Genomic DNA, 24,049 nt, shown 5'->3' with positions numbered 1-24,049 from the left:
TGGCTCAGAGACAGCAGTCTTCTTGCCGTGTCCGCCATGAACCTAATCACCTCCCAAGGTCCCACTGCGCATTTCTCTCCTCGGGCAATTAGCATTTCAACACTCACCCTTGGAGAGGGCTGTGGCAATGTGGTATGGAATATTATTCAGCCTTAAAAAGGAAGAAAACTAAACTACATGGCTGAACACGAATGAGCCCTAAGGACGTACCCTAACTGAAATATTCCAGCATTTGTCATGAAAGACAAACAGTAACTGCTTCCAGTTATGTGAGGTAACCAGACAAGTTGAATTCATAGAGGCAGAAATGGAATACTGGCCTAAGATTGGAGAAGGGTTGGTGGGGAATGCTGTTTAACACAGCTTCACTATTGCAAAATGAAAAGAATTCTGGAGGTGAATGGCATAAATGGTTTTACAGCATTTTTATTTAGCACCATTGATGTGTACACTTAAAAATACTTGAGATGGAAATCAGTGTGGAGATTCCTCAGAAAACTAGGATCAGAGGTCCCATTTAATCCAGCTATTCCCTTCTGGGTACTTTCCCAGAAGAACTGAAAACATCATGCCATAGTGATATATGTGCACCCATGTTTATAGCAGCACAATTTTTAATAGCTAGCTCTTGGAAACAACTCAAATGTCCATCAACTGCGGAATGGATAAAAGACATACTATTTTTGTACGATGGAGGACTACTAATCAGCTATAAAGAAGGATAAAGTTGAGGCTCTTATAGGTAAATGGGTGCACCTTGAGATCACACTCATAAGTGTAATAAATCAGACTTGCATGTGTAAATATCATATTGTGTCCCTAGTGTAAAATAAACTGAGAATAAATAAGATCCAAAACATACAATAGATATTGTGAAAATGAAAGGGAAAGAAAGTGCTCTAAAGGCAACAGCTAAGACAGAAGAAAGGAGAAAAGACGAGGAAAGGAAAAAAGAAGAGAATATATATATACACACACATACACACACAAGATAGATCACTATACTACTAATCCCTGTTAGTTCATCAAAAAATGTGTGCTTTCATTGTCTGATGATTTTTTTATGCTAAATCTTGTAATTTGAATAACTTTTTAAGATAACAATATGCTATAAATGAACTACTGTTAATTTCCTATCATTTTGTTTTGAAATTCTGAAATTTTTTTGTTTTTAAAATAAAAAATACTTGAGGTGGCAACTTTTTGTTACCAGTATTTTACACAGTTAACGCGTGTATGTGTACACCTGTTACCCACTCACCCTTCCACCCACAAATGTTCACTGTCCCTCCTCTCAGTGTCAACTTCATCCCCCGCCCACTTCTCTTCCCCTTCACACCTACATATGGCTTCTTTTCCTCTAACAAGCCCTGGTGCCTTTTTTCCTTCCTGATTTCCCAAACAAGATTTCTCATATGCAAGAATTATATCTAGCATCTCCTTTCTTCTCCATTTTCTTCTGTTTACTCACTTAGAACCGGGCATTTGTTTACAATGCAGTTCTAGAACTCTGCTGTCCAATTAGTAGCCACCAGTTGCACATAGCAATTTTAAATTTAATGAAAATTAACCAGACTCAAACACAACTAGAGAGATAATGCAGATGTAGGACATGTCCGGTTTCTCGGGTTCTGCACCCGTTTTCCTCAGGCTTGTGAAACTAGGAGAAGCTGCCCCCTTGCTGGAAATTTCTCATGAAGCGGTCTGAGGGCTGGTCCACAATCTGCATTTCTATCAAGTTCCCAGGTGACATCGATGTTGCAGGGTGTCCGAGAAGAACTCTGTCATAGATTCCCAGTGAATTATCCTGATGCTAATCTAATGGTCTCTCGGTTCTCATTTCAAAGCTGCAACTGACACTGCATATCTGACCACAAATTATTCTTCTTTGGTTTGTCCCACTTTCTTGGTGATGTTTTCTTTTCATGGCTCACAGATACTGTTTCTTTGTCTCTTTGTTAACTTCTCTCATCTAATGAACAAAGCCCATTTTGAACTATACATCCATCTTAGGGAAGTTTTACACCTGTAATTGTTTAGCCCACCTTGTATGTATGGATGGGCAACTCGAGTAGACATCACCTGATGTCTCAGGCCACATATCCAGGTATTATGGGATAACTGTACTGGGAGGTAGCAGAGCTCATGAACACCATGATGCTCAAACCTCAGGCGCCAGCCTCCAGCCTCTCTGATGCTTCCCAGGTCTCTGATTATTACTATGCATTTCTTTTAGGGATGTTGAGATGCTAGCATGAAAAACTCTATAGAAATGTCAAGCATTATATGTACTTGTTCATTAAATATTCACGCAGTGAGAGAGGTTCCCACTTCAGCAGGCTTAGTAATTTCCTTAATGTCTTTCCTGAGGTGACCAACTGTTTTATAGACTTAATCTGCCCAAACTTTCCCATAAGGTGTAGCAGTGGTCACACATAGATATGCCCATTTTCAAATTAGGAGCTGTTGCAAAGCTTTAAGGAGTGATCAGAGGGACAAAGCTGCCCAGGAACCCCAGCCCAAGTGCATGACTCTTATGCAAACTTCCAACCATTAGAGAACCACGGAGGTTCTGGCTTTTAAACATAAAAAGAAATTACTAAATGTGATTCAACACATACTTCGCATAATGCGTTTCTGTGACGCTTCATAGTAATGAGATAATTACCATGGGTACAGTATTAGAGTATACATATTCTGATAAGTTACAGCTGTAAGAAATCAGTAATGGCCATTAATCATTTCATGTTCATTCTTTATAAATCTCAGACTAGAATTTAAGCTGCTGAGCTCCAACAACCCTAAGACAAATGTTACAGCCATCATTGATGCTGTTTAGATGAAGAGTTTATGAATACAATAGACTCTCCCTAATTTAAACTAATTTGGGCAAACGGCTTCCTGAATTGAGAAAAATCTGAATTGAAATACAGTAGTAAATATACACCACATGCGATATATTTAAAAGTAACAACTGCAATTGAAACTAGACTATCAAGCTGTTAGTAAATAAGCATCCTTGGGGAACTAGTCTAATATATGAGAAGAATTTATAATACATGTATCCATTGTTTATTTAAATTTGAGTCTCTTGAGTCCTTGAGTCCTTGAGACTCATTTCTGTCTTAAGTAGGTTAAGCGTTCCCCTATAATCTTTATTACATGGTAAGCTCTTTTTTTATTTTGTACATAAGGATATCGAGTTGGCCCTTTGCCAAGTTACAGTTAAAGGCAAAATTAGTGGGAACCAAACTAATCAGACTTTACAATGCATAGGGTTGACAATAGATGTGATCTTTTTTATTCTTTCAGGTATGGGAATTAGCTACATATTTTAGAAAAGACTTTATTAGCAGACAGTGACCGTGAGAGGACACCTAAAGTGTTATTGGCATGTCTTCTAACTGTACCCAAATTATGATCTCTACAGAGATCATAACACCCTGGGCTATCAGGTCAGTGAGGGACTTTGGGGATGACTTTATCTGAGGCAGGAATGGCAGCAGAGCATCTGACCTACAAAGAACACGCAGCTTGGCGAGGAGAGAGGGCATCCAAGGGCCCAGGACCCTGCCTCTGAGCCCATGATAGGTCCGCGCTGCCAGCTGCTCCCTCTGGGACACGTTTGGAGGAGTGTGTACCCAGAATGGGGCCCAGCTCCTTCTTGTAACCTGGTCCAGTAACCAGTTACCACACTGACACACTCAGGACCTTCGTATCATTGAAGGCCGTTTATTTAAAATGATTTGTGAATGAGAACAGCAGCAGGCTGTGGGGATGGATCTCTGAAATCAAAGGTCTTGAGCATCTTCTGCATCCTGTGCTCCCAGCTCAGTGCTTGACACTACCTACACTATCAGCAGGTCCAAAGATTTTTAAATAAGTCATGTAATTGACACACTTGGTATTCACTTGCTTTCTTTTGGCTTTTTGAAGATAATTGTGATAAAGATTCGAGAGTAATTTCTCTTTCAGACATACAACAAGGCTTTGCTGAAGAATGCGATGAATTCTTCCTCTCTGCTAGGAAATAAGGGTCTTGGTCACTCAGGAACTACCTGTCAAGCTCAGCTGCCCATCTGACTGAGCAGTGCCTTCCAGGGTGATTTTGAAAGTAAGCTATTGATTTGAATCCAGAATCCAAATAAAGACTCTTAGAGCTGGAACCAACTGGAGATCATATAGCCCAACCCTCTCGTTTTATAATTGAGGAAACAGAGGTCTGGAGAGGTTAAGTAAGTGCTGCCTGATCACATAATTAAGTTTGTTTAGTTGCTGTGCTTTAGAGAGATTTGGAAAACGCCACATGCATATTTTTGCTTTTCAAGTTCCTGACATTTTCTGTTGTGTACACTCGGGGTATTTTTAAATACTGATAAGCATGTGAATGCAAACCTCATTTAGTTAAATCTGGCAGTGTGGGCAGTCTTCGGTGAAATCTATTACTCTGCCTTGCTGGGTGCCTTTATGTTCAGCTTTTTTTGATTTGTGGTGTTTGATTGGACAAAAGGTAACAAAATATTCATCGCAGTAAAAATCCTCCTTTACTTTCCATTCACATCACCTCAGAAATATCTCCACAGTCATCATCTGTTGTTACAAAAAGAAATTTTACTTCTCGACTGAGACCAAGGTGGGAAAAAAATCCTGTCCCAGGGGTGTTTCAGAGAGCCATAACCACACATGAGTAGGTAGTTACAGAGAATATTATGCAAACTTCACTGTAGCATTCTAATGGAAACTACATCAATAATATCCAGATGGCTAGGTAAGAAAGATAAAACCATTGGAACACAGTGCTTTGACACCACAGTTTTACAGTACATTTACAGTGTACTACCAATGGAACAGAAAGTTGACAAACTCTGAACCCATTATAAGCAACGTGATTTATCACCAAGGGTACTGAGCTGGAGCAGAGGATGCCGGCTGTCATCTCTTGTTCTTCCTCTGATTTCTGTTGTAGCCTTCATTTCTGACTCAGTTTCCCTCTTTGTATCTCTGCGAGGTCAGGTAGACAGTCACATAAAGTAATATTAACTCCAGGCCCCGCGAACAAACAGTTACTATTCAGAGACTCCTACAGTAGTGCATGCTCCTTCCTGCCTACCCTGAGGCTTGGCAAATAGTTTAGAAGTTAAGGAGTGAGCTTGACATTGATTTTGAATTTGGAAGACAAACACCATTAATAATAAAAACATTACTACTCTTGGATCAAACAGCAATTGTTGAAATAGTTGCCTGAAAGCCAAATCTGTGCCCTATTGATTTGCAGGTGAGGGGTGGCTTTGGCCACTTGCTCGCACGGTGTGGGAAGGACATGGATCATGTTATGGGTGGAATTGTGTCTCCCTATACATTCACAGTACAGCCCCAATCCCCTGTACTTCTAAATGTAACCCTATTTGAAGATGGGCCATGTTAGGTTAAAATAAGGGAGTGGAAGAGAACGTTTACCCTGAATGCACTCTGACCCTATGAGAAGAGGAAGTCAGTATACACAGAGCAGACCAGGGCTGTGAGGTCACAGAGCAAAGGCCGTGTGAAGACACAGGGAGAGCATAGCCATCTGCGAGCCAAGGAGAGAGGCCTCGGAGAGACTCAGCGCACTGGCCTTAGTTGAGATTTCAACCTCCAGAACTGTACCGAAACCTGCTTCTGTGGCTTTAGCCTCTGTGTTCATCAGCTTCCCACCTCTGTGACAGATTCCTGAAACTGATTGATTTATAGGGAGGAAGGGTTTGTCTCTGCTCAGTTTCAGAGCTGTGAGCCCATCATCACTTGGCCTGGCTGTTTTGGGTCTGTGGCAGAAAAGCTGCTTACCTTATGGTGACCAGGAAGCAAAAGAGCGTTGGGGGGGGGGGGGCTGAGGTCCCCTATCCCCTTCCAGACATGCTCCAGTGGCCCAACTTTGCCCCACCCAGTCTGCCAGTGAAAGCTTCCATGCCTCCCAGTAGCACACCCAGTGAGAAAGCCTTAACGTAAACCTTGGGAGGTGCTCGCTGTGCAGGCTACAGCAGCTGTCTTGCCGCAGCAGCCTGGTCAGTTCAAGCATTTGACCTCTGTATGCAGTTATTGCCTTTATGCAGCGAGCAGGTAGTGTTAAAGCGAGTGTTTTTCCTCCCGGGGTCTTGAGCAGTTCTCTGGATGACATGTGAGTGTCCTAGTGTGGCCTTGCAGAGCTTCCCAAGCCATGCAGCTCTTCGGTCTCCAGGCTCACTTCTCCACACTTCCGCTTGACACCCTGGCTCCAGCCAGATGCAACTGCTCGAGGTTTCGCTTTCAAACACGCTTCTTTCTTCTCTGGCCAATGCTGTGTCTGTGTTCCCTCTGCCGGCTGTCCACCCCTGACTTTGACTCCCTGAAGACTTATCTTGTGTATCAGGCCCTCCCAGAAGTCCCGTCGCCTGGGCACAGAACGACATGTGGTGCCACCAGCTGTGCTGGCCTGACTTCTGTCTGCTTTCCTTTCCTCTTCGTCCTGAAGGCTCCTGAGGTCAGAGACTGTTGCTCACTGGTGTCCCTGTTTCCTGTCACAGAACCAGCACCCTCTAGGAGGCCAGGCAGTTGAGCCAAAACTTGAACAAACGAGCAAAATACTCCTTTTAAATAGTTATTAAAGATGAGCGTGGGGGTACATGTCTAGGGGTTCTGAGACAGGAAGATTGCAAATTCAACCCCAACCTGAGCAATTTAGCAGCTTAAGGAAACCTTGTCTCAAAGTTTAAAATTTAAAAATGGGGCGGGGGAGGATACAGCTCTGTGTGAAGGCATTGGGTTCGATCCCCACTATTGGGGGAGGGGGAAGCAGTTAACTTATATGAGACACTGAGAAGACAAGGTAGGTTTCAATGAAATTATCAGTGTCATTAGATCGCCAGGACTGGCATAACAAAGTACCGCAGGCTGGATGAGTTAAACAGGAGAAATTTATTTCCTTATAGGTCTAGAAGCTGGGAGTCCAAAATAAAGGTGTCAGCAGGGTTGGTGTCTTCTGAGGCCTTCCTATAGTCTATAGGCCTTGGAATCTATACTGAAACTTAATCTCCATGTGGTGATATTTTAAGAGATGGGATCTTTGGAGAAGTGATGACATTTTGGAGGGTGGGGCACCCTCCTGAATGGATTGGAACCTTATAAAACAGTAGGAAGAAAGTACTTTAGACTCTTTCCATTTGCTCTTTCTACCACTCAAGTACCTCTAGATGGTGCTATCTATGAGCAACAGGACAGCAGCTCCACTGACCCTACCAGCACCTTGACCTTGGATTTCCCAACCTCCAGAGCTTTAAGAAGTAAATATCTGTTCTTTATAAATGATCCAGGCTCAGGTATTTCGTTATAGCTGCACAAACAAACCATTTGGCTGGCAGACGGTCATCTCCCTGTGTCCTCACATGGTCACCCCTCTGGAAGTGGTCATGTCCTAATTTCCGTTGCTGTCAGAACACCAGTCATACCAATTAGGACCCAGCCCAATGACCTCATTTTAACTTATTGGCTTCATTAAAAACTCTGTCCCCAAATATAGAGCTCCATTCTGAGGAACTGGAAGTCAGGACATCAACATATAAATTGGGGGGTGCTGGGGTCATGATGTCTGTCCCTGACAACCTAGAATTTTATACCTTTGTGTTTTTGAGGATGTGAGAGTTCTATTGCAGAGTGCTTGTGGAAAGTCATTTACCATAAAGATTTGGAAGTGAGTGTATGCTTGGTTTTTTTCATCAAAGAAAAGGAATTTGGAGGTTAATGTTGTCTTCAGATGCTGGAGTCAGCTATTTCGCTGCAAATCCACACTCCAAGACTAAAGCCCGGGAGGACTAAAGTAATAAACTCACCTGCAATTCACTGCTGAAATTCCTGTCCCGAAATGGTCAATCCTCCGTCAGCCTTGGTGAAAGCCACCATCCTCTGAATGGTCTATACCTGGGGACACCTAGACACACAAGTAATGATGACCAAGCTGAGTGCACACGAACCATATTGCCAGTGTCCCCTGGGACTGGAGTGTGACGTCCACCTCCTGTATGTCCCTGATGTGGTCCCACACGCTTGTGGTCACATGTTCGATTCCTACCTAGGAGATGAAAGCTTTGGCTCCAAATGCTTTTTGTGTTCCAAGGATTTTCAGAACTGAGAGAGTTCTGTGAGTACACTGAAGACCTGTCATCTTTGCACTTTGGGCTGGTCATAGAGAATTCCGGCTTCCACATCTAAAAGGCTAAAAAAAGGTCCACCCAGCCTCTGGCTTGGTCATTTCCCATACATAATTGAAACTGCTGCCCACAGAAATCAGAGTGTGGTTATGGGGAAGAGGCAGTGTAAATGACTCTGACTGTTGCTATAACAACAGTCCCTTGGTCTAATTTCTTTTGAAAAATGAATTTCAGCTGGTGGAATAAAGCTGGGCAGCTTTTCCCTACACGGGAAGCTCTGCTGCTTATGGATTGAACATGTGGTGACCCATGAACATTTTCAGAGCAGGTTAACTCACCTGAGTATCTACCTGTGTAGCAAAATGCATGTGTCTCCATGCAGGCATCCCTGCCCTCCCCTGGGTGACTCAGGCTGGAGACCAAAGTCCTCTCTTTCCACCTTCTCTCCTGGAGTGAACAAAGTTGATCTAAAAACACGTAAAGAAGGCATTGCCTCGGCAGCAAGGAAAGGCGAGTACTTCGCCTTCAGGTCGGGCTATAAACTTGCTGTGAAATGGAGACTTGGAGTCAGATCCTGGTTAGAACAAGACCCGTGTTCTATCTGCTCCCGTGCTGATGCAGCTGCGTGAGAGAGAGGGGAGTCTGAGATTCTCTTCCAGGAGGTAGCTCTTCATGCAAACGCTAGGAAATGCAGTTTGACCTCCGAGGAAGGGGAGCTGGAGGCTTTTTATAGACCAGGAAGTCTTATTTCCATGCTTTTGTTTTCCAAAGGGAAAGAAACATACACTGGGCTCTTAGGCCCAAGGAACATCACATCTGGAAGCATATTCGTAACCCCCTAAACTGGTGGTGCGGCCACTTCAGCAATATGCAGAAAAACTGATCTCCTGAAAGGGGCTGAAAATTCTCATTGAAAAGGACATTTTGAGTAAAGAGTGAAATTAAAATATCCTTGATTCCTACCCAAGAGAGAGAAAAGTACCGAGTCTCCCTGAAATATTTCTCCTCCTCTACCTCCCTCCTCCCAGAAAACACAAAAACCACACCAAACCAAACCAAACCAAAACCTCCTGTACTAATACCCCTGCTCTTTGGTGTGCATCTCCAGCTGCAAAGGTTGCAGATGAGATCCAATCATTTCATTTGTCCTCTCCATCCCTTACTGTTTCACCGTTCTTCCTCACCCAGCTCTTTGACCATCATTTCTTTATGGCTCTAAATAAAATCCCATTAGGAATTTCAATTATAACACCAGGTCATGTGTGCAAGCGTGTTTGGATACAAAATGCACACGTGACTTCTAGTGAGAGGTATCGGGAGAGATTCCGTGTGTGTCTATGAAAAGATAGAGGACTTCAGGGTTCGGGGTGTAGAATTCTGACAGCAGGGACCGTCTCCGAGCTTTTCCTGCAGAAATCTGGCACAGAGTACACAGCTGCTGACTACAGAAGTTTCAGGGCAGCCACTGTCACCACTACTGAAACACACGCTAAATTTGCCAGTAACATTTTTCCTTGTAGAGAAACACAACACTTTTCTGTGAATCACACAGATCTGACTCAAAGACACGAACACATCCTCTTTAGACCAGCGTGACATAGGTTGCAAGACACTTTTGCATAACATTTCTAAGCAAGAATTACTGAAGTTTGATTGGAACACAGAATAGCAAAGAAGAGGCGGGCACAACTTTGAGAGGCAGAGAAAGCTGGGTGGAGTGCCAGGAAAAATTTCCTGCCCTCTCTGAAGTCATTCTTCATCCTTCAAAGATTATCGTGGAGATTAATGGAGGTAAAGCTCTTAGCTTGATGTCCAACACGTTCTAAGTTCTCAGCTAATCAGAATACATGACAGTAATGCTTTGAAGCATTCACTAAGCAGTGAATCAAATTCTCTGACAAAAACTTAGAATTTTAAGTTTTCTTCTGAAAACCATGTGCAGAGATTTGAAAGTCGCGTTGCCTTAGCATTTGCAGAGATAACAGTCATGGCATGAATGGGCAGCTCATCATTTTGTTAATGCACCATTTTAAGTTACATGTACAGCATGCTTGGAATCCCTTAGAATCTCAGTTAGAAAGAGTACACAGGACTCATATGACTTGTGATGAAAATGTAATTTATTCATCTGGTTGGGAGGGAGCAAGAGCCTGTATAGAAGTTTGTGTATCTGGAAATTTGAAGATTTGAGGGGATCTTAGGGCTTCAAGTTTCTAAATGAAGACTGTGTCTGCCACTGCTGGTGATTTTTGTGTAAGCCATTCCCAATGTGTCAGGAGTAAGGGTCTTCCTGCAGCACCTCACAACTTAGGTGAGCACCTGTGTTCCAGACTTCAAAACGAGGTACCACTGGCTTTATGTGCACCCAAGACTCTTTGAAAATAGTTTATCATCTGATTCACGGCAAGAAAAGAAAATCCTAGTCATTTCTAAGCATTTCCTCTTGTTCCCCAGGGATGAGGGCTCCAGCACCCCAGGTTCCCACTGGGGCTTTTCAGCAGGTATTGCTGATGCCCACTGAGAGGGTGCAGCCACTCTGAAGTTGACTCTCTTCTTTCTGGAGATTCATAACTGTTCATACCTGACACCCCCTCCACACACCCAGTACTCCTCCACCCCCAGCAGGTTTCAGGAAGCAACGTTCTGGATGGCTGCAAGCAGAACTCTCATGGCAATAGGATACATGAATAGATCAATGGATATACACATAGACAGACAGATGAGTAGAATATACTTAGTACATAGTAATTTTATATATTTATATAAAACTTGTAATTCATATGGGTTAAAATTGCTTTCTCTGAGACCAGAGATATCCTTTAGTGGCACAAGCGCCTGCCCGGCAAGTGTGAGATCATAAATTCGATCCCTGGAACCAAAAAATAAATGAATAAATAAATAAAATTGCTTTGCTCTGTGAAATAATGTTAGAGTATATAAGGTTGAAAGGGGAGTGGGACTAAGGTTTCCATGTCTAATTGCCCTGCCCCTTACAGATGTCTCTTTGAAACAGACTTTTGAGGGCTGGGGTTTGGCTCAGCGGCATAGGCACCTACCTGGCAAGCATGCGGTCATGAGTTCGATCCCTGGTACCTGAAAAATAAAACAGACTTTTGTCTTCCTGGCTGCTGTTCACCTCCTGGTGTGGTATTGTTCTTGGGAAGGAGCTGACCTCAAGGTTGCTGGCATGGTGGGTAGCACCCAGGCGCATGGCACCTGCACCCCCAATCCACCTAATGAAAGTGGAAATATAGCGTGGGGGAGAAATGGTCAAGGATGTCATAGTGTTCAGAAAAAACCTTTCAAAAAAATTTTTTTTCAAGACAAGTTCTTCCTATGTAGCTCAGGCTGGCCTCAAACTCAAGCCTCAGCTTCCCAAGTGCTGAGATTACAAGGGTGTGCCACCATACCCAGCCTAAAATATTTTTAAACTACCTATTTTCATGAAAAGTGTTGAGAAAATCCAGCAGTTTTCTGAAGAAGTGACCATCGTCTAAGGTTTGTGAAACTCCAGTCTAGACCACTGTCTCATATTTCGGCTTTTGTCACATCCCAGAATGCCACCAGCCAACCCAAGAACATTGGGTGTTGACATCAGAGTTTTGTACATATTTTCAAAGCTCAAACTGCCAATCTTAGAATATCAGAATCCAACAGAATTTTTAGTGTACAGGAGAATGTCTAAGAGCAAGAGATCCTAGACTGTCCCAGAAGCATTTGCAGAGTTAATTAAATTACTTTAAATGCCTGTGCCCCTCTCCTGTGTCTCAATCCAGACCCAGTTTAAGGCTATTAAGTCAAATTGAAGAGGTGGGGCCAAGACATATGCATTGCTCACAGCTTCCCAGGTACCTACTCCCACCAGAGTAGGAGAAATCACTAAAGGAAGTCCGACTTCTAAACAAACCTCCACAGGTTCTTTGCAAAAAGCCCTTTCACACTAGGAGACAGCACCAGAAATGTTTTGCACACTGTTCGTATCCCACTAATGCAAATATCTAACACGTGACTCTTCTGGGTCATTCATCCAATACATTTTTAAAAGCAAACCAAATCCATCCATGTATCTGTAGGCTCATTATCCGATGATGGAATAAAAAGAGAATAACCTTGTAAAAATTGATTCTATGAATCATCCTCTGATTTAACCAGAGCAGATCAAAATGACCAGAATGCTTTCTTGGAGCTTCTTAATTAGTTAGAACGTGTGGGGTGTAGATTCAAAGTCAGTCATCTTCAAGACTTGAGAGAGTTACAACTCCAGCAGTTGGAAAAGAAGATCACTTACACTTGTGCTTGGAGGGGTGCTGGGATGGCAAAAAAGAAAAGAAAAGAAAAAAATTTGTGTGAAAATTTAAAGTTTAGCTATGAAATGATCCAGCATTTGGGGCTCACATGCCCATGAAAACATGTGACCTTGATAATGTCGCTTTAAAGGCTCTCGATTTCAGTTTCAAATTTCTTTTTCACAAATCACTTTATATGATCCCTAGTGGTTTCCAGTGTGGATTCCATGGACCCTTGGGGTCCTCAAAAATATTAAGCTGGCCTATTTCTATTCTTTTAAAATAACCAAAAGAAATTGTACATTTGTTCTAAAAATCACTTATGTCATCCAACACTGAAAGTGCTTGCATTGAGGATCAATGATGTAAATTCCTTGTAGTTGTTTGAGACCTCAGTTTAATATTTATGCATTCACACATGAAGGCAAAGGAAAGCAATTCTGCAGTGTGACATACATGTGGAAGGTTACCTTACCCGGAGGAAGAGTCCTAAAGAGGGGCTGTCGAGAGACTGCAAAGACGGTATCTAAAGTGAACTCCCATGCACAGTGATCCAGTAAAGAATTTGCACAAGGGTATATCAGAGGCAAAGGCCCAGAGAGGATAATAATTATTATGATTACTAATAATTAAGTAAATCATTAAATAATTGCGAGGACATTTCCACCAATGATGACAACATATCTGAAAGTGGCCCCATGAGATTATGTCACCTAGTGACATCAAAGCCATTTCAGCTGAAGTGCACAATGGTCTTCATACAATTCTCAGAATGTATCCCTTTGTAAGGCAACACAGCTGTGCAGCTGCACGTGTAGAGATGGGGCAAGCAGGAGAGAAGAGCAGAGGTAGGGAAGAGACCGAGGAGTTGAGGTAGGTCTAACTGTGTGCGAGCAGGGAAGGCACAGCTGTGCCAGCCGGCCCCAGGGGGGTAAAGTGGGCCTCAGAGTCAGACCTCGGTTTGATTTTGAACCTGGACTTAGCCACCTCTCTGCCACCAGCTCTATGTTCTCAGACACTACTGCATCCCACTATGCCTTAAATTCCTTTCTGGAAGATAGTTTTAATGAAACCTCCCCTTCAAAATCAGTGGGAGTCAGAGACAAGGAATATGATGCTTTATTCCAATGTCTTTTGCCTTAAAGTCTTCATTATTATTAGCATTAACATCTTTATTTCTAAACTCTGTGACCTTGCCTGATTTCATCCAAAATCAAGGACAGGGGAGTGAGAATTTCTTTGAACTCGCTAACACCGCCAAAAGTCTAAAGAGGATATCTCTTTATCGTGGACTCTGTGACCCGGGGGAATCTCAATAATCTGCTAGAAATGAGGTTCCACTGTTATCAGGCATGTCATCCTTGTCCTGGGCATCAACCACACTCATTGGTTCCTCCTCCTCCAAAACATGCTCTGCATGCCGGGCTGCCCCAGAGTGCTGCTATGAGGATGAAATAGGATCCTCTGTGAAAGCACTTTGTGACTCCAAAGGCACAGCTATTCTTGCAACTACTGATGTGGGTGTAAGGCACACACACACACAGAACAGTTTCACAGGAACAGAAGGCAGCCATCAAGACACAGTAGGCACACTGGAGTGCTGGAACCGCTGGAGGATGAATAGTTTCCTGTAGGGGAACTGATACCTGATGGCAGCCCACACTGTCACAGGCACTGGATGCGCGGTACACTTCAGCTCTAGCATCGCAGCTTCCCCGGATGAAGGAAGCATTTGTGTGTGACAATGCACTACAGGGGCAATGGACTGGTGCTCAGAAGAATGTCTGCAATTTTTCCACAAGGGCATCCATCTTTGGGAGATAGTGGGCCCCAGGACTTACTAAGATAGGCTGTTTGGACCCCAGTCCTTAGGGTGTGGCCTCTCCCAACCGTTTCTCTTAGGCTCTCCCTGAGAGTCTGCCTTCTTAAACACAGAGTTTGAAATATTCCTCCCTGCTCTCCTTCTGTCCTCTACAAGGGACAGAAGGAAAGAATCAAGCTCTCAGACCACCTTTCCAAATAACAAAGGCTGATGAGATAAAAGTGATGTAAGATTGTTCTGCTATTTTGGATAGAACAGAACAAAGCATAGAAACCATAACATAGCATCTTCGGTGATGTTGCCCTTACATTCTGAAATGCTGACACATGAAAAAAAAATTACACACACACACACACACACACACACACACACACACACAAAGACTCAGGTTAAAAGGGGCCAGCAGAGGAGAGTGTGAGGCCCTCAGGGAAAACACACACGCAGCGGCCCTGTTCAGGTGGCGCTCTGAAAATGGATTTGATTTCAGCCTCAACAACCTAGCCTGTGCTGCTCTACAATCTAGGACATGAATGCATTAACACTTGGACTTAAGCTTGAATTGCAAATTTGACTTTTGTTGTTCATATTAAAAAAGCTACACCACATGCTTGGAAAACATTGGGGTCTTCCTGACTAGGGCACAAAAATATTATCATTCTACCTATTTGTATTTTGAAGATCCAGAAGGTATTCTATCTCAATTGCAGTTGTGACTGTTTGTGTCACTGGGTTTTAAAAACAGGAAAGCTAAGACTTAGTAGGTGCTTGCTGGATACCAGGTGTGAAACTAAGGGCTTTCTACATTGTTTCATTCTAATACAACCTCACCATAACTTTGAGCTTGAATTATTAACCCGTTTTGCAAAAGAGGTAAAGAAGACTGATGAGAGGTCACATGAGTTTCCCAAAATTCATTTATTCAACAGGTGTTTATGAGGTAAGCTGTGAGCTCCAAGAGGATACAGATGAAAACACAACAGAAAAATCACTGCCTTCTTGTAATTTCTTTTCTAATGAAGGGTAGTGTAGCCACTATTTATTAAGCACTAGATAGTATTTGCCTAAAATGTTAACTCTGGGGTGGGGGATGTTGGAGCTGTGCGCAAGCATTTGAACTCCAGAGCCTTGCTGTTGTTTTTGTAACTGCAGTCTCTGCTCTGTCCACTCTGATGGTTATAGGTGAAACTTGAGATTCCCAACCAGACCTGTCTTGTCTCCATCATTTCAGGCCCTACTGTCTTACAGGGAACAGGTGGCGCGTCTTTCTCTGTCCTGTCCCATCTGTTGCCTGACCTAGAACAGAATCACCCACCTATGCTTTGTTAAATAGGGTCAAACTCATTTTTAAGACAAATGATTATTTTCTCAAGCTTCCCTCACATCAGGAAGTGCCCCAAGCCTTGTTTCAGTCAGCCCTGAAGCTGTGATATTTGAACTTGCTATTGTGTTTGAAACTATGTACATCCAAATGTCTGCTGCACCTGTGATCAGAACCATGGCTTTCTGGTTTGTTTCCTAAATAACATCATTTTCTAGCAGTGTCTGCCTGATATGATGGATTGAACCAGTATTTTCTTTGAAGTCAAATTCCAATGTGTTCCACTTAGGACCCCGTTTTCAGCAGTTCAGGAGCATCCGCTGAGTGATTGAGGCAGAGTCTGATGTTGTGATTAAAAATATGAAATTTAGGAACATGGATGGGACTGGGTTTTCATTCAGGACCTTTTCTACTTTACTTACTTTTAAAATGGAATGCTCAGCTCATAAGAAGGTACACAGAAATAAAATAACAGTTGGCTGAAACTCACCACATCCTCTCCAGATTGGGTTTACTGTACATGGGGCTCCTCCAGAGCCCTGGCAGCTCCACTTGTGGGCATGGGGTCATAGGGAAGACTACTCCTCGGCCTTAAAAGCTCTGTACTACCCAACACCTTTGCTGCTCTGCCTGCCTTCCCGCCCTGCACCGCTGCACGTTTTGTCTTTGCTTGTATGTAGCAGCCAAACCTAGCTGGCCACTCTGCAGGCGTCTCCCCAGCACCCCCTCAATGCCAGCCACAGGCAAATGAATTAGGTAATTTTGCTGGTTTATTAGTTAGCTTGTGTGTTTGTGATAAGGTCTTGCTGTGTGGGCAAGACTGGCTCCAAACTCTTGAATTCTCAATCCTCTTTAGCCTACTAAATGCTAAGACTATAGGTGTGCACCATGGCATTCACCCATAGAGGTAGTAAGAATTTTCTTAGCCAGATATCTTAATGTGGATGTGACACTTTAGGACAGTGGTGGTAAATCTGTGGCACACTTCACTTTTTGCTGCCAGCTGTTTGTATCATTGAAAGCTCTACAAAGTTTACCATCACTGCTCTAAAGTAAGAGCTTCATCAGTCCCATTACCAGAAATGTAGTCTCCAAGCAAGTCAGTGAGGCTGTCTTCTATTCTGACTCAAACTCACCTCTCTCAGCTCCTGCAAGTTGCACAATTATTTATTAGTCATTGCTAAGAACCTGAGGGCCTGGGGATTAGCTCAGCAGCACAAGAACAACCCATGAGGTTATGAGTTTGATCCCCACTACTAATAACAAAAAAAGAACCTGAGCATTGGGTGCAGTATTGCAGGCTAGAGCGCATGGCTCAGCCACAGTCCTACCTTCTGGGCACTCACTAAACACTTAAACATTGTCTCAGAATGTGATGACAGCTAGGACAGGAGGTATAGATTGCTTGGAAAAACTATATCCACCCCAGTAGAGGTGGGTTAAGACAGGCACCTGTTTTGGTTGGGATGAGGAAAGACAGACTTGCCTAAAACTCCTTACAGTAAGAGAAATCTGAGATCTGATCTGAAAAATAAGCAGCTGTTAATGAGGGAAAGGGGAGGGGGAGCCAGAGGAGATTCCAAGAAAAGGAGACAGCATGTTTGATGTCCTGGAGGCAGAAGCAAGCTTGGTACTTCTAAGGGGCTGAAGGACTTTCAGGATCGGAGCATAGAGAGAGCTGTACTCTGGCTGAGGGGAAGTGTGGAGGATGCTGAGTAGAGAGGCAAAAAGATGAGTCTGGAAAGAGGAGCCAGGTGATTTTATCAGGAGCTGGTTTGGATTTTAATCCAGAAACAATGGGACTCATTGCAATCATAAACAGGAAGGACAATACTTTTTTTTAAGGTGATACATGAAGAGTACAGGAGGGGGAAACAAAACAGTGAATGAAAGTGATAGATGAAAAAGTGAGTGGATGGATGTGTACAGGGATTAGTCAGGAGGCTGCTTCTAAAATCCAGCAAGACAGTGGTAGCCTGGCCCAAGAGAGGAGCAAGGATGAGAGGCATCGTGGAGTGACACAGATGGGCATGGTGATCAGTGATGGGGAAGGGGTTTTTTATTGCTCTAAGTTCTGTCTCGGGTACTTGGTTAGACAGTGAGATGGGGCCCATCAGTGAGGATGGTGCTTGAGTAACCAGTGATGAGGAGGCCAGTGTTGAGACGTACTGAGTTCAAATATGAGTGAATTATCCAAGAGAGATCCTGGGATTTAATAGAGAAATCAGGGTAGGACCTGATTTTTTAGGACCATCAGCCCAAAGAAGATGGTTGAAGCCCTTGTAAAAGATGAAATGGTCTAAGGAAACATAAAGTGTACATAAAGGGGGAAAAAACAAAAAATCTTAAGACAAAACATTGAAGAATCTTGTCATATAGGGCAAACAAAGAAAACATAAGAGATCGAGAAAGAGCAGATGGAGAGAAAGGAGGAAATAAAAAAAAATGTGATACCATGAAAACCAATGGGAATTTGCTTTGAGAAGAGAGTGCATGACTGAATACATTGGTGCTAAAGCGAGGTAAAAATAAGAACCAAAAGGAAGTTCTGGGTTGTGTTTAAAATTAATCTTCAGTTGCATGCTATTCAGTAAATAGGTTCAGTCCCATATTCTTCTAGCAGGTTTGTGTGTGTGTGTGTGTGTGTGTTCTTCAAATATTGTTGGTTTAATTTCTTGATGTTCTCAAAGTGTGGCAAGGGTTTTAGATGGGTATGAACTTCAAGTACAGTACATTTTGGTCCAGGTCTCCTGTCTAACATTCATTTGTAAGACAGTAACATGGTTTTTAACCATGATCTTTTCTTTGTAGCCTTCCTTTCCACTTCTCACTTAGTCTTTCAAGCTCTGCTGTTAGGTAAAAACCTTTTCCCATCAAATCCCAGTTGTAGTATTGCCTGATTTTAAAATTAGAAGTCTTTTCTATGTGTTCCAAAGCATTTGAAGTCAGTGTGTAGCCACATACATCAGTATGCTTAAAATTAAGACAGGTCTGAGTCATCCTCTTTCCCATTTCTCTTCCAGCTACAAGAGACTGTGAAAAGAAAGTTGGAAGGAGCTCGATCCCCTCTGAATGGAGACCAGCAGAATGGAGCTTGCGATGGGAGCTTCTCTCCCACTAGCAAGCGAATGCGGAAGGACATACCTGCGGGGATGGAAGCCATCAACAATTTGCCCAACAACCTGCCACTGCCTTCCGCCTCTCCTCTTCACCAACTTGACCTGAAGCCTTCTCTGCCCTTGCAGAATAGCGGAACTCACGGGCCTGGGCTTCTAGAAGATCTAAGCAAGAACGGGAGGCTCCCTGAGATCAAGCTTCCCGTCAATGGCTGCAGCGACCTCGAGGATAGCTTCACAATCCTGCAGAGCAAGGACCTCAAACAGGAGCCTCTCGATGACCCTACCTGCATAGACACATCGGAAACATCTCTTTCCAATCAGAACAAGCTGTTCTCAGACATTAACCTGAATGACCAAGAGTGGCAAGAATTAATAGACGAACTGGCCAACACGGTTCCAGAAGATGACATACAGGACCTGTTTAATGAAGACTTCGAAGAGAAGAAGGAGCCGGAATTCTCACAGCCAGCCACAGAGACCCCTCTGTCCCAGGAGAGTGCGAGTGTGAAGAGCGACCCCTCCCACTCTCCATTTGCACACGTCCCCCTGGGCTCTCCCCAAGCCAGGCCTTCATCTTCTGGTCCTCCTTTTTCTACTGTGCCCACGGCCACGAGCTTACCTTCAGTGGCCAGCACACCTGCAGCTCCCAACCCTGCCAGCTCACCAGTGAACTGCGCTGTCCAGTCCCCTCAAACTCCAAACCAAGCCCACACACCAGCTCAAGCTCCACCTCGGCCAGGCAACGGTTATCTCCTTAATCCAGCCGTGGTGACAGTGGCCAGTTCGGGTTCAGGCCCTGTGGCTGTGCCCAACTCTGACATGTCTCCAGCAGAACAGCTCAAACAGATGGCTGCCCAGCAACAACAAAGAGCCAAACTCATGCAGCAGAAGCAGCAGCAGCAGCAACAACAGCATTCAAATCAGACTTCAAGCTGGTCTCCCTTAGGGCCTCCGTCAAGTCCATATGGAGCAACTTTCACTGCAGAAAAACCAAATAGCCCAATGATGTACCCCCAAGCCTTTAACAACCAAAACCCTATAGTGCCTCCAATGGCAAACAACCTGCAGAAGACAGCAATGAATAACTACCTCCCCCAGAATCACATGAACATGATCAATCAGCAGCCAAATAACTTGGGTACAAACTCCTTAAGCAAGCAGCACAATATTCTCACGTATGGCAACACTAAACCTCTGACCCATTTTAATGCGGACTTGGGTCAGAGGATGACACCCCCCATGGCCAACCCCAACAAAAACCCCTTGATGCCGTACATCCAACCACAGCAACAGCAGCAGCCACCGCCACCCCAGCCACCGGCCTCACAGCAGCAGCAGCCACCCCCACCACAGCTCCAGGCCCCGAGAGCGCACCTGAGTGAGGACCAGAAACGCATGCTCCTCATGAAGCAGAAGGGGGTGATGAATCAGCCCTTGGCCTACACTGCACTCCCATCCCACGGTCAGGTAAGTGTGAAAGCGCCACATGCTTTGAGCGGTTCTTGCCGTGCCTTTCGGGCTGTGGATGTGTGATTCTCTCCAAGCATCAGCCTAAGTGGGATCTGATTACCTGCAGAAATCGTCCTTACATGTCTCATGCACTTGCTGTCCTTGGATATTTTTCCCCTTTCTTCTAAGAGGTGGAAAAGTGGTAGCCAAATAAACTTTCTTTGCTTGAGTACCTAAGAATTGAATCTGCTCTTCCCAGCTGCAGATAAGAAACCAAAAATCACGTAAAATTCTCATTCTGAAGCAGGCAGGCAGGCAGCAGAAGTCACAGGACCAAACCTGGTACCACCACTGGGGCTCCACTTCCAAGTCCCTCAGTCCAAGTCTTGGGGGGAGCAGGAAAGCAAGGACATTTTGGGCTACCTATAATCGTTTTAGAAGGCCTGAGCAACTCTTGGCTATTTACTGAACTGAGAAAGATGGGATATTTCAATTCTTGACGTTCAGCTATTGGAGAGTTTTGTGTGTTTTCCAGGTGAAGCGGAAGGTAGATATTTGTGGGACCATTCAACACTTAAACATTTGCTGCTAGACAATTAGCAGTAGGTAGTGGCTCTTGCAGCTCAGACTGGAGAATACAGTGCAGCCTATTCAGTTCATCTGACTCTATTTCAGGAAAGTTAATGGCAAACATATCTTAGTGCTGTGTCAAAACAGAGTCACCTCCTTCCCACTGTCCCAATGTTATGACAACCTGGTTTAGGAGCACTGGGCTGTTTGTGACACGTGGCAGAAATGTACAGGCACAATTTGGTGACACATTTGGCTCTCAACCCGACTGGTGATGTGACCACCGCTCCTTTAGTTTAGCACTTTACAGGAAAGAAAGATGAGGAAATGCACCTTTGGGTACCTTCCCAACACAGATGAGTTCATGAGGGATCATTCCACTGCCTGTTGCTATTCTATGTCCAGCTCCTTTTGGGGGTGCAGACATCGGTATTCTAGCTGGAGATTTTGCAGAAGTCTACTCCGAAGGCCTTTGGGTTTAAAACAGTGACTGGATGTATGTCCACAGCTGCGTGAGCCGCGAGGAGTTCAAGCAGGCAGATGTAGCCTTACTCAGCGGTTGTTTGCATCTCTATCTCCTGGCAGCCTGCCGCCCTCCACCCCATTCCCACCCCCAAAGCTTACAGTAAGCTCGGGGCGGAGGTGGTGCTGGCCTGCAGAGACAGGACTGGGCTCTGTGGCTTCCTTCTTGTTCATAGCCTTGCAGCCCCAAACCCCGCAGTGGCTTCTTGTTTGCTCCTGCCAGCCGCTCTACAGAGATTCTGTCTGGATAAATCAAAGGACAGCTGGCTTTCCATCCACTGCAGTCAGTAGCTGGTAGGAACATTGCTGAAATGGGAACTCTTCTGTTTTATCTTGGTTTCATTATATATACATATGTAAATAATTGTGTGTGTATACACAAACGCACACACACACAGACAGAACATTGAAAAATGCGACATTTCAATGTTTTTGGAACATTGAACACAGCTGTTTGCAGTCTCCCTGTTTGAATGTCCACCTTGTGTTCTTTGATACTGTGATTTGAGGAACTATTTTCAAGAAGATAGTGTGTAATCTACTAGCAGGTAATTTCTTACTGTTACGTTTTTTTGTTTTGTTTTGTAGTTCTGTATTGCGTGTACCCTTACGCCGCTTTGGTTTGTTTTGTGTTTTTCTCTTTTTCCTCTTAAATTAAAAAAAAAAAAAAAAAAAAAAAAAAAAGAAAAATGCGACATTTGATATCCTTCCACACTGAGTTCTGAAGCAGGCAAATTAGAGGCAGCACACAAGGATGCCTGTGGTAGTCCAGACGCAGCACAAGGTTGATGAGCTCCTAGGCTGTAGAGATGACCTGTTGTTAATCTCAGTACAAATTGTGGCTCTGCCTTCAATGCTTTTTCCTCCAAGTGAGGCCCCACATGATTCATTCCAACTCCCAGCCTCTGCAGCGGTGTGGATACCATGCTGCTTCCACCCTCACTGTCTTGGCATTGTACTGGTTGGAACTAATTGCTTATGTCTGCTGGAATGTGAGTGGTAAAAGCGTTTCCAGTCCTTGGACTGGTCTAACCCTGAGTCACAAAACTGTTAGCCGCAGAGGGCAGATTTCGAAAGGGCTTGAACAGGGGCAGAAGCCACAGTGGGAATGTGCTGGGTTAAATCTGTGTGCCCCTCCGCTCTCTGCTCTCACGAGGTACCTTCAGGATGGACAGAATCTTGCTTGGTGAAGTCTCATTAGAATAATCATCTCTTAACTTCACAAAGAACCATCAGGTAAAAGCATGCTTTGAAGTGAAGTGTTAACTCACTAACATTCGAAACATGCTTCAAAATACATAATAAACATGTGGATATCTTTCTGCAAACATGCAATTTATTTCATGTTTTTATCTGATGGTGGAGCAGTGTTTATACAGCTCTCAGAATAATTAGCTACACTACAGGCAGGTACATTGCACAACTACTAGAATAAATTATAAGCCATACACAAATAGAATTCCATTTTTGTTTCAGCCATTGCTAGTGAAAATTCACTTTATTCTGCTCAACTGCAAGGACCATGATCAACATTGAGGTTTAATGAATGACTTGGGCATCACAAGGAATAGTAGGAGAATATTAGAGACACTTATTTTAAGAAAATGATATTATATAGATATTTATTTATCTGAGACACACATCGAGAGTGCTATTACAGAAATAAATAGAAGTGCAATATTTGCTAGATATTTAAAAAAACAGAAACAAAAAATCTTTCAAAATGGTGAAGGTTTTATCTGGTAATACCACTTCTCAGGTTTTACGTGTTACTCCTCATAAACACAGGATTTATCAGAGATTATGTTCACGCTGTTACTTATGACAATGAAAAATTAGAACTAAAATAAGTTTTTTTGAGATACATAAATGCACATTAAAATTATAATATTAATGAATGGTTAATCACATCTTGTGAGGAATCCTACTGTGAATAAAACAAGCAGAACACCTACATGACACAATCTAAATTGTGCCTTTAATACATATAGAAAATGTTGCATATTATAAATGTTAGGAATTGTGCAATTATTGCTTTGCACTTTGTGTTTTCCTGAATAGTCTAAATTTTTTAACCATACATATATGTCAATTCTACCATCAGGGAAAAAATGTTTGTTTAAAGAAGAAACACTCTTTATTTAAAAAACAAACATATTTTTCTGTTTCTTTTTTAAAATTTTGAGTCGAAACATTGACCAGTTAGATTAATGCTACACTATTATTTCCATTTGTTTACATTTATTACCATAATTGTAAGCTGGTGCTTTAGCAGACAGTTCTAGAAACCTCCCACACTTTTTTCTTTTTTTTTCTCCACACCCTCCTTTCCCTCTTTACCACCTTCTCCCAATTCTGTAAAACTTTAGCTAAAATTGTGACTATCAAAGTATCAGTAAAATTTCTGAATTATAAATTCTTGGATCTTCCCGGGGTATGTTAAGTCTTTGACTTCTGCATTCTCTTTTCTTTTCTTTTCTTTTCTTTTTTTCTTTCTTTCAACTTTCAAGATCTATTAATCATGAATTGGACCACTTTTGGTTGCTCCATAATTTTTCAAACATGTCTTTCTGTACCATGAAATAACCATAACTTACTGCTTACTTTTGTCTATTTTCCTCATTTTACTGTTTCTAAAAGACAAGATTCTCTCCCTCCATCCCTCCCTCTCTCCTTTTTCTCTATTTTAGCTGATTTTGCATAGGGTCTAAAACTGTCTTAAACATAAGGATGTTTAATAAACCATTGGAAAGTTATCAAACTTTGGCCCAAAAGTATGTTTCCAGTTGGTTGTCGATTCAAAT

The 24,049-nt window shown here is 43.1% G+C and overlaps 1 protein-coding gene across 2 annotated transcripts in view; it reads left to right on the top strand.

Moving 5' to 3' along the window:
• Maml3 (mastermind like transcriptional coactivator 3) overlaps positions 1 to 24,049 on the top strand; it is a 396,447-nt gene that overhangs the window by 212,074 nt on the left and 160,324 nt on the right. For both annotated transcript variants that reach the window (XM_063260794.1, XM_013160390.2), the window contains exon 2: positions 18,609 to 20,171. In XM_063260794.1, coding sequence (XP_063116864.1) covers positions 18,609 to 20,171 — 1,563 coding nt within the window. The remainder of the gene's footprint in view (positions 1 to 18,608; positions 20,172 to 24,049) is intronic.

Source organism: Cavia porcellus, unplaced genomic scaffold, assembly GCF_034190915.1.
Source record: "Cavia porcellus strain 051 isolate PalLab524CR breed Dunkin Hartley unplaced genomic scaffold, mCavPor4.1 scaffold_14, whole genome shotgun sequence".
In the NCBI taxonomy this organism is placed as follows: Eukaryota; Metazoa; Chordata; class Mammalia; order Rodentia; family Caviidae; genus Cavia; species Cavia porcellus.
This window is presented reverse-complemented; position numbering and strand designations above follow the sequence as displayed.